Source organism: Gastrolobium bilobum, unplaced genomic scaffold (assembly GCF_033153095.1).
Source record: "Gastrolobium bilobum isolate Gb01-03AN ecotype WA unplaced genomic scaffold, APGP_CSIRO_Gbil_v1 utg15399, whole genome shotgun sequence".
Classification (NCBI taxonomy): domain Eukaryota; kingdom Viridiplantae; phylum Streptophyta; class Magnoliopsida; order Fabales; family Fabaceae; genus Gastrolobium; species Gastrolobium bilobum.
Window position 1 is genome coordinate 263,672 of NW_026897422.1, and position 17,945 is coordinate 281,616.

A 17,945-nucleotide genomic window follows, 5' to 3' on the forward strand; every position below is an offset into this window, starting at 1 on the left:
CTTGGAGTAACATAGCACGATACTCGACGACACGGTTGACTTCGTCTTCGCATCTAACTTCCCCGCAACTTCGGGAATGTTTGGCTTTGTATGGAAAGTTAAGAGATGAAGGCGTTGCAGTTCATCAGTGGTGGGGTTAGTTAAATTAGTTTGTTTTAAAAGAAATTAACACAAAGAAGAGGAGAGAGTAGTGTTAATGTTTATGAAGATGAAAATTAAGACTTGCAAAGAACTATTTTCCCAGATTTACCCGGGTAGACCCCTTCCTACCCGGGTAAATAATTCAATCATTTTCTCAGATTCAAGAACTATACCTGGGTACACCCCTCCTTACCTGGGTAGGTAAAAAATACTCGGGTAGGGAGGAGTGTATCCGAGTAGGCTTGGTGGTCAACGCTCAAACAGGAGCAGATTGGTGTTATGTTTGTTGGGGAGGTTAAATTTTTGAAATAGTTTATAATCAAGGTCAATTTAGTAATTAATTATTAAAAAAAATTATAAGGGTCAAAAAGTCCTACAGATCGGCCTATATCATATTATTTATTTTAAATAAAATAAATAAAATTATTATGTAATAATTTTGAATAATTAAATAATATTATTTTAGTTATTCTTTTAATTTTTTAATATTTAATAGGGTTAAACAAGTTAACAGGCCTAGGCTAAGACTTTTATTTTTAAATATAGGTCAGACTTATAATTTGGGACCTACACAGGCCAATAGGTCATACCAGACCCAATGTTTTTTGCACAGACCTAACCTATATAAGTCAAAGTCTAACCTATTTACATCCCTACGAGTAATTGGATGCGCAAAACAAATAAAAATAAAAATTAAGATAAAAAAAAAGGAATTTAATGGGTGCGATGAAATTATGTAAAATATTTGAGGAACCTTAGTTGTACAAGTATAATTGCTGTATCAACTTGAACATAACAAATTTCAGAAAGAATTATGCAAAGGAACATCATACACTTTCTACCCATGTTAATCTACCTCCATTTTACACCAACGTCAACAAAACTATAATGTTCACCATTATATTAACTTAAGAGAAATGCTGATGAAGAACCGCCTTCGGTTCTGTAACATTTCGAAGGAAGATTTATATTATCCTGTACGGCAGTAACAAGCTTAAAAAAAATGCCTTTGCGTGTTACTATAAACGCAATCGATGGATTTTACATTAAAGTTCCAATTACAAAGGTGGTTGAAGAAAGAGCAAACTTAAAAAAAACTAACATTCCATACTCTCCAAAACGTTCAATAACTAACAAATAAGTATGCTTTTTTACCAGTCCACACATAAGATTGAAACATAGCAGGTTCCGGTTCCATGAGCATTTAAAAGTAACTCTGGCCAGAGAAGAGAACCATGATCTACTTCTCTCAAATTATACAATTGAAAACCATAAAAAACCAAAGACAGTAACTCCTAAAAGAAAAAATATTCAAGACCTAGGCTTCTCCTTCTTCTCTTTGAAGAGTGCAAGAAGAGACACCCCAGATACCTTCACAACCTTAAATCGGACTCCAGGAATATCTCCAACGGCGTGCCCTTTTCGGCCAAAACCAGCAATAAGCACTTCATCCTGCACAAGTCATAACAACAAGCATCAACTTTAAAGTAGAAAGGAAAACGAGAAACAAAATTAATTAACCCCAACACCTCTTCTTCACTTTCATCTTGCTTTAAAAGATAACTTACATTTTCTTCAATATAGTTCAAGCAACCATCGTTTGGCACAAAAGCTGCAATCTTCTTTCCATTTTTGATTAACTGTACTCGAGCACATTTTCTAATAGCAGAGTTAGGCTGCTTAGCTTCAATCCCACTGTAAAACAAGGTCACTCAGTGAAACCCTTTATTAAGGCTATATAAAATTTCTAAGCAGAAATGGTTCACACTTTACAAGCAATCAAAAAGAAAAGCACATATAGGATATTAGGCTAACATTTTCTCAAGAACAATGCCTTTGGCATGAGATGATCCAGCAAATGGCTTTTTCCATTCATTTCCAAGATTTGATTTCTTGTAGGCCTTGTCAGCCCACCTTTGCCTTCTTCGGTGGGACTTCAACTTGCGAGCAGCTCCCATACCGCGTGTTTTCCTGACAAAGGAGAAAATGCCAGAAGCTGTGAACTAATTTACATGTTTAATGAAAGCACATTGCATAATTATTATTAATCGACCCTACGAAAATAGACCCTTTAATTTATTACCGAAGATTGGATAGTAAACAATGACTCAACTGACTAAAGCAACACACACAAGAAAGGAGGTGCTGTACTGTTGTTGTGTGTTAAGAGTTCATATGAACTACTTTAGATAATTGGCTTGTTAGTTGTTATACAATCAGTTTATACATACTCCATAACTATAAACATGAAAATGGCTCCTGAAAGATAATTGGCTTGTTCGATTTTTGTTTTACTTATCAAATTCAATTAATATGTTTTTAATAATAATCACAAAATATGATCTTATTTTCACTTTATTTTTTTATTTTCAAGAATTCATGAAGGAAAAAAAAAACAACAACAAAATCTCTTTTCACCATTTGGTTCACAAATTCTTGTAAACATGAAACAGAGTGAAAGTAATGTATCATTTTTGTCAACACTCCTCTAAATTATACATCTTGCTAGACGCTCAACAAATTTATAACAAATAGCATGTACAGAGTACATGAAATTTTTATCTTTAAGGCAATAACATATATATGCTTGCCCACGTGAAACATTATTTTCTTTAGAATTTCCACAAGGAGAATTGGCAAGTTCAAAGAATAAAAAACAAATACCAGCTTTCAACCGATCCATAAGAAAAATAAACAGATTGGACACAGATCAAATCAAATAAAGTAATTTAATTAAAATCCAACAAACTAAAGTAACCATTCAAACAGAATAAACAATTTTGTTTAACGAAATGCAACTCACCCCATGGTGGCAAGTGGCAAGTACGAATCACAGAACCGTTCTGCAACTTCTGAACCGGACGGACTGCACAAGTAAGAACAACGAGCTACTCGCTACTCGCTACTCAGGCAGCCACACTCAAAACCCTAACCTAACCTTAAAAACCTCTTTTTTTTTTTTTCCTACATTAAATTTTCCTTATTTGAGCCCACTAAGCTGTTTCTGAAACCTGATGCAAGGCCCAAACGTAAATGGGCTACATGCAAAGCCTTCTTGTTCGATTTTAAAAAAGTTTTTATTTTCTAGACACCCAGTTTTTTTTTTTTGTTATCACCAATAAAAAAATAGATATCGTATTTTATTTATCTAACCTAAGAAAGATATATGATATTTTAAATTATAGTATTTTCGTTCTGGTAATCAACACTTCTAATCAATTGAAATTGATCTTAGTTTTTATTTAAGATGATTATATGAAGCCCCTTATGTTAGACCAGGTTTTAAGTATGGGAGATTCAGATTGAGGACTATGCGGACAATCACAAAATTAATGACAAATCATGACCAGGAGTCTCAAGTAGAGTGCATCATCTTATATAAAATTTATGAATTTTTTCTTTTTGGTAAGCAAATTTATGAAATTTTAACATTTATCTCTCTTCGCATGCATTGAATAATTAGAGTACAATTATAATTAATAAAGAGAGAGATAAACACAAAATTTTTATATAACCAACTTATGTGAAATTTTAATATAAAAAGATCTATTCCCGCTTTCAAGACATGTTTAGCTTAGCTTTAGAACATTATTTAATAATTATTTGCAATAATAATCAATTATGATAAAAAAAAATTAACTGTGTTTGGACATATTAAAATGAAAAGTGAGTTTAAGAAAATATATTTTACTTTTATATTTTACTTTAATTATGTATAAAAAAAAAGTAATTTTACGTAGCTAAGTTTTAAAATTAATATGAATTATTCAAAATACAATTTGTTAAAGAAAGAAAAACAAAACATTTTGCATACAAATTTATAAAATAATCAAGAATTAATAATCAAAGAAATTTGAAAGTATAACCTAGGGGAAAAAAATATTTTTAATAAAAAAAATAAATTAATAGGTTTTCCTAGCATAGTCCAAACATGTCACTTTCATTAATAAAAACAGCTTTACAGATACAAAACACAGTTACCCAAATAAATAATGGATCCAAACATGGTCTAAAAGGAGGGAGTGGTAGATTATGTGAAGAAAAAGAGCTGAAATTCATTCAACAACTAAATGCCAATTTTCCTAGTACAGTTCACAAACAGTTTCAGACCAATTTACAGTGGAGTGCAGAGGGGAGGGTAATGGTGAGACAAAATTGCAAAAGACACAAAACATTAGAGGAATACAACATTATTGGACTAGAATTTCACAACACAAGATAAATTAGACAAGTCACTATTTTTGAGGTTTCTTCCATAAGACCCCAATCTTCTTAAGCATGTTGCCATTTTTCTTTCTCTGGAAGTCATCATCAATGTCTTCAGCAAAGGGTGAGCACTTATAGTTGTTATCCAAAGACACGGTTCTCTCAGTGAGCTTCACATTGTTTTCTGCTGAAAGCATGGAAGCAGCTGCTTCTGCAGCTTTCCTCCATTGATCAGACTGTACCTTGAGTCTTCTCAGTTCTGCTTCCATTTCTGAGTTTACTACTTGAGCTGCTTCTAGTTGCTCAGCCACTCTCGCTGCCTTTTTGTTGCTCCTATCTGCTTCCTCCATCACAATCCCAAGTTTCATTTGAGCCTCACGTTCTGCAGCTTTAGCTACCTCTACTTCCTCCCTCTTATTGATTTCCAACTTGAGCATTTCATTCTCTTCAGTTATGCTTTGCAATGTTGTCTCCTTGTCCATCATATCACCCTTCAACTCAGCCACACATTCATCTAACCTTTTAAGTTCCTTTCTAAGTTCAGGTTCATTTTGGGATGACATGCTCTCTTCAAGCTTTAAATTCAAGTTCTCATTCTCTTCCATAATACCTTGCAACTCAGTTTCCTTATCCATTAGATTAGCCTTCAACTCTTCAATATCAGCTTTCTTTCTCTTCAATTCAGCCTCTAGCTCACATTCCCTCTGACCTGATTCAGATTTTATCTGCTCCATCAATTCATAGGCATTCCTGATCTGCACCGTGCTCCGAATCTGTTCTTCTTGGTATTTAGTCTCAGCAGTCTCAATAGCAGATCTAAGTCGTCCGATCTCAGACTTCAAAAGATAAATTTCTGCTTCAATCTGATTAGGATCCTCTTCCTCTTTCTTAAATTTATGATCATCTGCAAGATTTCTAGAATGACTGCATTTATTATTGATGAGGTCTGTCTCGAGTTTGCTAACAAGTGCCTCTAGTGAGTTAACCCGTGTTCTAGACTGGTCTAACTCTAAAGCAATGGAGTTGTATCCATCTACACCTTTTGCAACATCAGCCCTTAGGAGCTCCACTGTTTTTTTTGAAGCCTCAAGTTGCAGCATGGTTTCATTGAACAAAGCTTGGGTCTGAGCTTCAGATTCTTTGCAATTCCTGAGTTGGTTTTTCATGTTCTCCACAAGAGAAAGAGTTTCTGCCAAGTTTTGCTTCAGGTTTAGTAGCTCCACATCTGCCGCTACTGCATGTTGAGTGTTCAGATTCTCCCAATTTGCTACCAATTCCTGTTGAACCTTGAGAAGCTGAATTTCATTCATGGCAGAGGACAAGGCAGCAGAGTCAACTGAGTGCTGCTTTTGGGAGGACTCGAGCTCGGATTGCCATGCCATATCATGTTCTTCTGTAATTTTCTGGAGCTCAATAACACGAGCTTCTCCACTAGCACAGAGTTCCAGGAACTGCTTTTGTGACTCTTCAAGTTTTGCAGATAGGGCTAACAGTTGCTCCTTGGATTCCTCAGCCTCTTGCTGAGCTTGCTTCTTGCATGATTCAGACAAAATAAGCTGGTCCTTCACCTTCTTCAAATCATCTTGAAGTTGAGAAATTTGAGATTCCAATTCAGATATCCTGCTGGGGCGCTTCCTCTAAAGCAACATAAAATTATGTTGGGTTAAAATTCTAGATAAGGAAAATCGTGCTGATAAATTTTAGAAAACAACACACCATATTGGTGCTTCCAACCAGGACTACAACAAAAATTAAAGTAGTACAAAATTGAAAAGTGAGACAAGATAAAAGATACATCAGAGGATGTGGAACACACCAAGGCTTTCGCCAGTCATTGATGTACAATGTCATACACCTATAACACTAATGATAAGTTGTTACATGGCAGTCCAATAGCTTATTTTACCCACTCTCTTCACAGTGATTTGATTACGCTTAATTAATTTTCAAGAACAGAATCCTTTAAAAAGGTCCACTTATTGGCTATCCGCTAAAGTGCACATTGTAAGAGAATTTACTTCGTAAAATGAAATTCAAGCAAACTTCAAATACTTAGTTAACAACATCTATCAGTAAGTACTTTTGAAAGGAAACCAGAAAACAGTCCTACGCTTAATGCGTTCGGATGGGCATTTTTTGACAAAACTTAAAAGCCCTTTCGGTATGGTTTTTTTCATTAGCTACTTTTTCTAGTTTATGAGAAAAACACTAAAATTGTTTCAGTTTTAAGTGGGGGCTTGCATTTTTTTCTTCGAAAAACTTAACTAATTATTATAATTTTTTTAAAGTAGGTTTGCTAATTAATAAGGGATAGGTTATTCTACCTACCTTTATTTCTGACTACTTTTACCTACCACTCTCCAACACTATTAGATCAGAATCTCAAGAGGAGAGAGAAAGATAAAGGTTAGTTGAGATTCTGATATTCAAAATGATAGGCAGGAAAAGAAATAAGTAGAATAACCTATCCCAATTAACAAAGCGCTTTTTTTCATATAAAAGCACAAACAAACAGGCAAAAACAAAAAAGAAAAAGTTAAAATTTTCTTCTTCAACAGAAAACTAACATGGTAAATATAGCTTCTTGTATATTTCTTAAAGGAGTTAAAAATATTTCACTTCTGCAGAAGAGTTTTTTCCTTCTCCGTGGCAAAAAGTACTTTTTCAAAGGAAAAAAAGCTTATCCGAATAAATACTATGGTTCCTATTGTCAAGTTTATCCCAAAAGATTCTATGGTTCCAACTTCCAACTCTTGCAGTTAAACATTTGCTGTGAATATATTACTTGGTAAAAAATTGTTACCTCAGGAACTGGGCTTCTAGGTGATCTGCGGTCAGTGACTTTGGGGCTTTTTTCCTTTGATATTTTATTAGCTTGACTTAAAGAAGATACAGAGTCAATGTCAAGAGCAGTAGTAGTCCTGAGTTGGCGTACAGCACGAGGAGAAACCTTCTGAGGCACTTCAGAGGAGCCACTTCTGAAATCAGAATAAACAAATGTACACAAGTGAAATCCTTTGTGGGGAATGGAAACCCCCATATCTCTCAATTCTAGCAACAAATACCTTGTCAGCCATATAAAACAATATCCTCACACTTAAAAATTAAACAAATTCTTTTAGATGAAAGAGCTAAAGTATAACCATTCTTGAAGCCAGATTTAAACGGACAAAAATTACAAATTTAATAGAAATGAGTAATTGTCTAATTGAGTACCCAATTACATGAGAAAGACTCCAACAAGTTACACGAAAATCTTGCTAAAATAACTTGTGTTATTAACTTCATAATTCCAGTTTGAAAAAGATAAGTGCCTTACAACTTACAAGCATATGTTATAAATAGTGAAATTTCAATTATAAATTTCTAGTAATTAGCAGATAATTTTATTCTTTGAAGATACATTATCACCATTTCTGAATCAATAGGTCATTATGGGTAATGGTGAGAGTTTGTGCTACATATTGCCCCATCCAAAAAATACATTGCGTATTAATGTTAACAGTCATTTGTGGAAAAAAAATAAAATAGTAATAATCAGACAGTACATAGAAAAACATTTTTTTTTGGCTCATTAGAATCGGTAATAACTGCACCAGGTCCCAATCCCCCATTCCGCAGTTTAAGGGAGGAGGCATATAGTGAAGCCTGATTGAACCAAAAAAGGAAGCATAATAATGAGACATGATTAGGCAGGCATTTATTGGCAACAAATATTCTTAGCCATCTATATGTTTTTCTTCTGTAACACAAACTACCAATCATCTTGTGCTTTATTGAATATTATAAAATTAAGTAAAATTTTAAAATATAAATTAAAAGACAAATATTTAAGAAAAAAATGCAACTATAAAAAAGATATAAATACTCAATAATTAATTAAGATATAATCTTAAATATATATATTCAAAAAGTGTTTAAAATTAGGTAAAACTATTTCTGCAGCCGCTTTACGTACAGCAACGACAGTTGTATAGTTATGATTTCTCACATTTAATTTTTTCATTCTTTGTATGGTTATGATTTCCCACATTTAATGCTTTCAAGTATATATATGGCAAGTATTTAATTGATGCAGATACAGCAGCTGCAAAAATGTAAACACCTTAAAATTATAAAGAAGAAAACCAGAAATCCTTTTGAATCAGGCAAAGTACAAGAGCAACATTAATAAAACAGGAAAAGAGCAATTGCCAAAATATTTCAAGATTACCTTGTCTTTGGGGTCTGCATGGCTTAACTGCCTTCTATCCAGAAAAGAGAAATGGGTTAATGATTTGGGCCTCACTGCTTGAAAGCTCCCTGACCCACGAGGACTGTAATAGTTCAGATAAATATCACAAGCCGAGACAAGCGAATCCAATGTGAAAGTTAATGAAGTTACGGGAAAAATAAATGCATTCATGCAAGATGGGATGAACTTCTTATCTTCACCCCTTAAGCTATAAATGCATAAGATTTGCTTACTGTGATATTCACTTTGATGCCAAAAATGTACCTCTCACTAGGCACTGAATCCTACCCAACCGACCCCCTAATTCAGGATACCTAAAAATGTCACCTTTTTATCTTTATATAGAAAAACTTTGATATTTCAAAATAATTCACTTTCGTCTCCCATAACACACACCAAGGTTCACATTATACTAGGGGATTCACCAACAAAGAATTTTACTCTCAGCTAACACCTTCCTAAAAATATAACTAAATTGTACCAAAAGATATCACTAAAAAGATAGAAAGATGGAGCAACACTATAAAAAGATGGTAAAATAAAAGTCACACAGATTTGTATCGATACATTATGTCAACCAAAGGCCCACACATGCGAGAAAATGTTATCTTTTAACCAACTGATGTTATGATAAGGTCTTTTGCAGCTAACAGCACCCCAGTTATGAATTATGATCAAGAGGGACCTACAACTATAACAACAGAAAAGAATGAAATTACATAGGTGCCCATGATCTTTCCATATCAATATATAAAAATACTAATTTAACTACTTGAAATACATGTCCAATGGGCATTTTTGTAAATCACAAATGAAAGTGTTTTAGCATCCAATTTTGCCGTGAAAGAAGGCATAGCACAACCAACGAAATTATGGATGTGAGGTTGCTATGATATGAAGACATGTGTTGACCAAAAAAAAAAAGCTCAAACCTTCTGATTCTGTCTGCCAAAACGCGAACGTTAATGATCACTTGGCTCTAACCCATTAACATTTTCACATGATTGTTTCAATGAGGAAACAAACAACATGATTTTGTAGACAACTGATTTTTCTAAAAAAACATGCTTTACATATGTGCGCTGCTGAACAAAGACACGCCAAAATGGAGAAGAAAAAAAAAAAACCCACCTCGAAGTTCACAAGAGGAATCAGATCTACAGCAAACGAGAAAACATGCAAAACCATTAAACTCTGCAACAAAAGAAGATAATGGAAGACCGAAAACCCATCTTTTGAGACTAAAAATGAGAGAGAAGGAGCTTACTATATGTTTATTAAAGCATAAAAAAAAAGGAGGAAGAAGCACAGAAACAAACAGACAAAAGAAGTACATTATGGAATCAACCTTTATTTTAATATATTCCTTTTGCTTTTAAAAAAAAAAAGATATGTAAATATATCATATATGAAAGCTACGAAACCTTGCAGCTCCTGAGCTCCAACACAGAGACACTGCATTGATGGCAGTTTCTTTTGGCATAACTTTTTAACTTAAATCAATTACAGGCAAAAAGCGCTTTTCAAAAAAGAAAAGCAGAAAGAGCTTGAAAAGAAGCATCATTTAGGTTCAACAAACGTTTATATTTTCGTAAATTAAGAATCAAAATCGTTTTACACTTTAAAAGAAAAACATTAAAGAGACACCAAAAAATAAAAAATAAAAAATCTAGCAAGAAATGTGGAGAAGGAAAAGATAAAACTCAAGCCTCCAAATTTAAGGGACCTTCTAAGTAAGCACTTATATGTTAACATGGACAACAAGAAATGTGAGGTAACAAGTGAAGCAGTAATATTATAACGTGTATGGACCTATTTCCTCTCTCACCCCTTTGCTGCATTTTGCATTAAGATGAACATTAATGTAAATGCAAAGTAAGAAAAGGGATTCATCCATGAGTTCTAACCTGTTGAAAGGAATGCAAAGTACGAAAGTTGGATATTTCTGATCTTTTTTTTTGCTTGAATGATGTGCTTGGTCCTTTCTTCTCTTGTTTGTGAGGCTTTGTGTTTCTTCAGCGGATAGTGTGCGTGAAAGTGTAGAGAAACAAACTGAGCGCGAAGCTAAGATACAGTGAGTGAGTCAGTGAGTGAGAAGGGGAAGTAAGAGTACAGTGTTGTCGTTTTACGAACACCGATTTAATTGGTTTTAAGTAGGACTTTGCGTCCGCGTACTGTATTTGAACTGTCATATCATATCGTGTGACTCTCTCTCCATCTTCTTTGGCCCTACTTGGATATCATTTCTTCTCTTGGGATCGAGGATGGATAAATAAAAGACTCCGTGGAAAAAAAAAATTCAAACGATACATTTTTATTCATGGTTAATTTTTAAAAAGATTATTGCCTAAATCATTTAATTTTTTTAATTGCTCCTATTAACTTTTTAGATAAGGTAATGTTATCAAACTCGATCCGATCATCGATCCGGTTAAGATACTGGATCACTGATTTAACTAGTGAGTCATTGGTTCAATCGCATGACCCGTTAATATATGCAAACTTATTGGGTGTAAATACTGCTGATAACGTGGAGAAAAATGATATTGACAGAACAGAAGAAAAAGATCACGACGTGGAGCTAAAAGTAAGTGACACAGTAAAGGAAGAGTGCCACGTCATCCCTTCAATTCTTATAATAGATGTCACGTGATTCAGTTGGACAGTTAGAATAGTTGAACTAATTTTATTTTATATATAAGCCATGTACACATGCAGTTTTGATTATTCAATCTAAGAAATCATTCTTTCAATTTCACAATGAAACTCTATGTTCTCTCTGTTTTCACCTTCGTGATCCTCGGTTTCTGATATGGTATCAGAGCTTCTCTAGCTCTGGTATCCGCCATTTTCGCTGCAGATTCTTCTGATATTTTTCTTCTTTTTCATCTGCAATGGCAGATATTGTTCCTGATTACTTGACCAATCCAGGTCACCCGTTTTTCTTACATCCAAACGAGAATCCCTCTCTCGTTCTTGTGAATCCACCTTTGAGTGGAAAGAATTATCATACTTGGGCAAGAGCTATGAGCATGGCACTGTTATCCAAGAATAAGCTTGGATTTGTTGATGGAACCATTGCTCTGCTCACCATTGACGATCTTCTTTATGTTGCTTGGCAAAGATGCAACACTATTGTTCTTGCTTGGATCAATAGATCAATAAGCAGTTCAATCGAGAAGTCAATCCTATGGATGAATCGTGCTTCAGACGTGTGGACAGATCTGAAAAATCATTTTAGCCAATCTGATATATTCAGGCTTTCTGAATTTCAAGAAGATTTGTACAAACTTCATCAAGGAGAGATGAATGTGACAGATTACTTCACTGAGTTGAAGACTCTTTGGGATGAGCTTGACAATCTTCGTCCCTTACCTTTATGTCGCTGCACTATTCCTTGTAATTGTCGTCTCATTGAGTTGGTACAGACTCATAGAGATCAAGATCAGACAGTGCGTTTCTTGAAGGGATTGAATGAGCAATTTGCTCATGTCAGATCTCAGCTGATGACGATTGATCCACTCCCTCATGTTAGTTGAGCTTTTTCTTTGGTTGTTCAACAAGAAAGGCAATTCAAAACAACACTGCAAGGTGAGTCTTCTTTGTCCTGTGTTTTTACTAATAGCACGAATTATGGTAGAAGAACCTTTACAGATAACAAAGGAAAACCACGACCAAACTTGGGAGGCCAAGGACGTAGATCCAAAATGTGTACTCATTGTGGGAAGCCTAACCACACTGTTGAAACTTGTTATCAACTCCACGGGTTTCCACCTGGTTACAAGAATAGTGGAAAACAACGCAATGCTGAGGGTGGTGGAAGGCAATATAGTGCAGCCAATCTTGTTCAGCAGGAATCTGATGGAGGAAGCTTTACCACTGCTCTTAATGATGAGTCTAAGATAGGAGTGTCTTTGTCTCATGAGCAATATCAAAAGTTGTTGAATTTGCTGCAAGAACCAAGAATACTGGATCAGATTCCTCCCTCCACCAACTGCCACATCATTAGCCTCAAATGCAACTTCTCTACCTGTTGATAATTCTTCAGGTAAAATCCGATGGATCATTGACACAGGAGCCATGGATCATATCTGTTCAAAGTTATCTCTTTTCAATTCAATTCAAAAGATATCACCAATATCCATTATGTTGCCCAATGGAGTTCATGTAATGACTAACATATCAGGAAATGTACTTTTATCTAGTTCACTGCAGCTGCTAGATGCTCTTTATGTTCCCGAGTTTAAGGTCAATCTAATATCTGTCTCAAGGATTGCAGCTTCTGTTCCTTGTTGTCTTACTTTCTGTGAGTCTTCATGCTTTATACAGCAGGCCAATACCAAGAAGATGATTAGTATAGCTGATAAAAGGGAGGGACTCTATATCATGGAATGCTTGCAAGATAGTACGAAGAACATCGATTCTTTCAATAAGGCTTTTGTTCATGTAACCAAGAAGAAGAACGATGCCAAATTGTGGCATTTTCGTTTAGGCCACTTGTCATATGATACTTGTAAACAAATGTCTGAAGATTTTCCTTTCATTTCCTGTGAAGATGTAAGACCTTGTGACATATGTCATTATTCAAGGCAGCGCAAGTTACCCTTTTCTACCAGTAATTTCAAAAGCAATAAATTTTTTGATATGATCCATGTTGATATATGGGGACCATATGTTGTTCCTTCTATTAATGGACACAGGTTTTTCCTTACTGTTGTGGATGATTTTACTCGATTTGTGTGGGTAATATTGATGAAAAATAAGGCAGAAGTGCGTCCACGTTTATAAAATTTCATTGAATATGTGGAAACACAATTTGAGACCAAGTTAAAGGTACTGCGCAATGACAATGAGGCTGAGTTTCTTATGGAGGAAGTTTATAAACAAAAAGGCATCATTCATCAGAGGAGTTGTGTTGAAACTCCTCAACAAAATGGTAGAGTGGAGCGTAAGCATCAACACTTGTTGAATGTTGCTCGAGCCTTAGTCTTTCAATCACAATACCATCAAAGTTCTGGAATTTTGCTATTATACATGTAGCCCATTTGATAAATCGTCTGCCTACACCCCTACTTGATCATAAGTCTCCATACTCTTTGTTGTATAACAAGCCACCAACTCTTACTCATCTACGGGTATTTGGGTGTTTGTGCTTTGCTAGTACATTGTCTAACCATCGAGGAAAATTTCCATCCAGAGCCAGAAAGACTATTTTCATTGGTTATCAAGAAGGTATGAAGGGGTATGCTCTTTATGATGTTGCTTCACATGAGATTTTTGTATCTCGTCAAACTATATTCTATGAGACTCATTTTCCATTTAAGGATAAAGCTAACCAATCTGGTTCTGATATGCATACTGCAGATTTTCCCATATATGATATTCCTCAAACCACTAGACAACAAATTGACCATTCTATTGATCATCATTTTAACCAATATACTGATAACCCACATACTGCCCTTAACCAATATCTCATGCAAAATGACCACCAACCCACAAATACTAAACCTGATCTTGATATTACCCAAAATACCAATCAACCTATACACCCTGAATCTGATTCTCTCTTTACCCAACATACAAAAGAACCTAACCACACAGTTCCTACTAGACAATCCGCACGTGTCAAACACAAACCAAATTATCTTAAAGACTACCATTGCTATTTTTCTTCTCGGGCATCCACTCCCATGCCAAACAAAAATACACATTTTCCTTTATCAAGTGTTTTGTCCTACACCAATTGTTTTCCTGATTTTACCCGGTTCTGTTGTAATTCCATATGTCTCACAGAACCTCAAACATATCTACAAGCATCACAACATGATTGCTGGAATGAAGCTATGAAGGCTGAGATATCTGCTTTGGAGCAAAATAATACATGGATCTTAGTTGACCGTCCATCTGACAAGCACATTGTTGGGTGCAAATAGGTGTACAAAATCAAACTTAAGGTTGATGGAATGATAGAAAGGTATAAGGCAAGGTTAGTTGCAAAGGGTTATACACAAATGGGGGAGGTTGATTATCTTGACACATTTTCTCCAGTTGCTAAAATGACTACTGTGAGAACTCTAATCAGTGTAGCTACTTCTCGTGGATGGCACCTCTTTCAACTTGATGTAAATAATGCATTTCTGCATGGGGACCTCAATGAAGAGGTCTACATGGCTCTACCAGAGGGTCTTCCTCAATATAAGCCCCCCAACGTATGCAAACTCCAAAAGTCCCTCTATGGACTCAAGCAAGCAAGCCGCCAATGGTACTCGAAGCTCTCTTCTGCTTTAATTTGAATTGGTTATCACCAATCTGTAGCAGATCATTCCCTTTTTGTTAAACAAGCATCTTCATCTTTCACGACTTTGCTAGTATACATGGACGATATAGTTATCTCTGGTGATGACTTGGATGAAATAAATAGAGTCAAGGCTTTTCTGGACTCAAATTTCAGAATCATGGACCTGGGCAATCTTCGGTTCTTCCTTGGTTTAGAAGTTGCACGCTCAACAGAAGGTATAATTATAAATCAACGAAAATATGCCTTGGAAATTCTTTCTGATAGTGGGATGTTGAGTTGTAAACCGAGTTCCACTCCCATGGACTCATCTAATAAATTGTGTCAAGCTAAAGATTCTTCTGAGATTTTATCTGATGCTCAACCTTATCGACACTTAGTTGGGAGACTTCTGTACCTCACAACCATAAGGCCTGATCTTTCCTTTGTGGTTCATCAACTCAGTCAGTTTGTATCTGCTCCTACAACATCTCACATGAATGCTGCACATCGTGTACTTCGATACCTCAAGGCTTCCCCAGCCCAAGGTTTATTTTTCCCCTCAAACAATGAGTTGCAACTATCAGGTTTCACTGACAGTGACTGGGCTTGTTGTCCAGATACCAGAAGATCAATCACTAGTCTCTGTGTTTTTCTGGGAAATTCACTTGTATCATGGCGTTTGAAGAAGCAAACAACTGTCCCACGCTCTTCAACTGAAGCAGAGTATCGTGCTTTGGCTTCCATGTCTTGTGAAATCCAATGGTTGACTTATCTTCTCACTGATCTTCGTGTGCCTTGCTCCAAACCAGCTTATGTGTTTTGTGATAATGTCTCAGCCATCTACCTTGCAAAGAATCCAGCATTCCATGAGCGATCCAAACATATTGAAATAAATTGTCACATCACACGTGAAAGAATCAACGATGGCACCCTTCATTTGCTTCCAGTTCGCTCATCTTCTCAGTTAGCCGATATCTTCACTAAGCCCCTTCCTTCTCAACCATTTCATCTTATTATTAGCAAGCTTGGCCTTCGTGATGTGCTGCGTCCAGCTTGTGGAGGGGTATTGGGAGTAAATACTGTTGATAACGTGGAGAAAGGGATATTGACAGAACAGAAGAAAAAGATCACGACGTGTAGCTAAAAGCAAGTGACACAGTAAAGGAAGAGTGCCACGTCATCCCTTTAATTCTTATAACAGATGCCACGTGATTCAGTTGGACAGTTAGAATAGCTGAACTAATTTTATTTTATATATAAGCCATGTACACATGCAGATTTGATTATTCAATCTAAGAAATCATTCTTTCAATTTCACAATGAAACTCTCTGTTCTCTCTGTTTTCACCTTCGTGATCCTCGGTTTCTGATAAAACTTGTAATTTATATTAAAAAAAAACTATAAACATACTCAAATACATGTAAAAAAAGATATCAGTTCCAAATATTCTAATTTGAAAAACAATAAATCACATATTATTGTCCAACAAAAGATAAAACAAACGTATAATATTTGTCATGTCCTTAAACACTTGATATCTATCACAAGTCTAGAATAATAGCTCCTGTGGATATCAAGAGAAAACAAACAAATCAAATTGCTGGCACAAAAACATATAATTATGCCCAATGAGGCAAAGTTGTGTCAATTAATTCATGCTCTCCTCTTTCATCAAATAAATCAAAAGCTTGACCAACATTGCCTTCAGTTTGATTTGCATTTTCCATAGTACTGTCTTGTGCCTCATTTTCATCATTATCATCATCCAAATTTAATTGATCTAAAACAAATGTCATTTTTTCATGTTAGTTATTAACATGAAGTAATCAAATAATCATAGAACAATAAGTAAACACACCATTATCATTTAGAGTTAGTTGAATGGACATATTTGCAAGCTCATTCCATAAAGCTTCCATTTCTTCAACTGTTAAGTATGGTGGTGAATCCTCTAGTACCCAATTAGAGTGGTCCTCAAATGTTTCAAAATTTATTGGATCATAGTTTTGATGCTTCAATCGATTCCTGTTTATTAATTTGTCCAATTTTCAACATTAGAAATACTTAGAGAAATAATTATATAAAAAAAGTAAATACTCAATAATACCTTTGTGCCAGGCTCAAGTTGTAACGAACATAGACAAGATCATTAAGCTTTTGGGGCTCTAATCTATTTCTCTTATTAGAATGAATATAAATGTTCAAATGCACTCCAATTGCGTTCACAACCCGAAGCACTACATGTTTGACTTAAAACACGAATAGCCAATTTTTGCAAATTTGGTGCACCACATCCATAAGATTCCCACCATTGATCTAGAATATTGCATGTGATAAAATAAATTAGTATTAATATTATTAACAATAATAAGAATTAATGCTCACAAAAAAATATCAACGATAAGTTTTACCTGACATCACGGTATTTCGTTCACGCTTAGCAGATGACCTTCCAAAATCTAACTCAACATTTTTGAATATTCTCATCTCACTTGTCAACTTAGAACTTAAATCAGGATCCCCATAAGTATATCTCTCAATGACATCCAAAAAACTTGATGTTGTGAACTGACTTTTTCAAATTCTTCATCATTGTAACGACAACCTGGATTCAACCAATAATCAGCAGCATGGAGATTTTTGCGAAGCTGTGAATCCCATCGACTATCTAAGATTTTCAAGTAAGGCTCCACCTTCTTCTTGTTTATTTGAAATCTCTTTATCATCTCCTCTCTAACTTTAAATATAGTTTGATAAAGAAAACCCACGGCAGGTTTATTTTCACTGTCAACAATATGAAACACAAATAAATGGCTCAGTAAGCTTCACAATATCAGCACATTGTTTCCACGAAATTAGAATCTAAAACTTGTTCCACAAATTTTTTTGCCTTGGCCTCCTTAGAATAAGCTAAACTTGTCCAATCTCTAGAAGTTACCATAGCCCTTAATGCATCCTTTTGAGCCAATATGCTTGGTAATGCAATAAAATTAGTGGCAAACGAGTAGGAGCTGGACAAAGTATTTCCCTTCCACCTATATATTTTCTCATCAAATGGAAATGGATGACAATGATTATATATG

The 17,945-nt window shown here is 35.1% G+C and overlaps 3 protein-coding genes across 3 annotated transcripts; 1 reads left to right on the forward strand and 2 right to left on the reverse strand.

Moving 5' to 3' along the window:
* Positions 1 to 1,172: 1,172 nt before the first annotated feature.
* On the reverse strand, positions 1,173 to 3,080 carry LOC133306818 (small ribosomal subunit protein uS12). Its single transcript, XM_061507202.1, has 4 exons — positions 2,945 to 3,080; positions 1,957 to 2,112; positions 1,710 to 1,836; positions 1,173 to 1,593 (listed from the first exon to the last, which is right to left on the reverse strand). Exons 1-4 carry the CDS (start codon positions 2,947 to 2,949, stop codon positions 1,453 to 1,455), a joined length of 429 nt encoding a protein of 142 aa, XP_061363186.1. The 5' UTR covers positions 2,950 to 3,080; the 3' UTR covers positions 1,173 to 1,452.
* A 1,138-nt stretch (positions 3,081 to 4,218) lies between these two features.
* LOC133306819 (interactor of constitutive active ROPs 3) lies at positions 4,219 to 8,650 on the reverse strand. The gene is made up of 3 exons (XM_061507203.1): positions 8,561 to 8,650; positions 7,151 to 7,325; positions 4,219 to 5,984 (listed from the first exon to the last, which is right to left on the reverse strand). Exons 1-3 carry the CDS (start codon positions 8,578 to 8,580, stop codon positions 4,377 to 4,379), a joined length of 1,803 nt encoding a protein of 600 aa, XP_061363187.1. The 5' UTR covers positions 8,581 to 8,650; the 3' UTR covers positions 4,219 to 4,376.
* Positions 8,651 to 14,958: 6,308 nt separating this feature from the next.
* On the forward strand, positions 14,959 to 16,005 carry LOC133306810 (uncharacterized mitochondrial protein AtMg00810-like). Its single transcript, XM_061507186.1, has one exon. It carries the CDS (start codon positions 14,959 to 14,961, stop codon positions 16,003 to 16,005), a length of 1,047 nt encoding a protein of 348 aa, XP_061363170.1.
* The last annotated feature ends 1,940 nt before the right edge of the window (positions 16,006 to 17,945 follow it).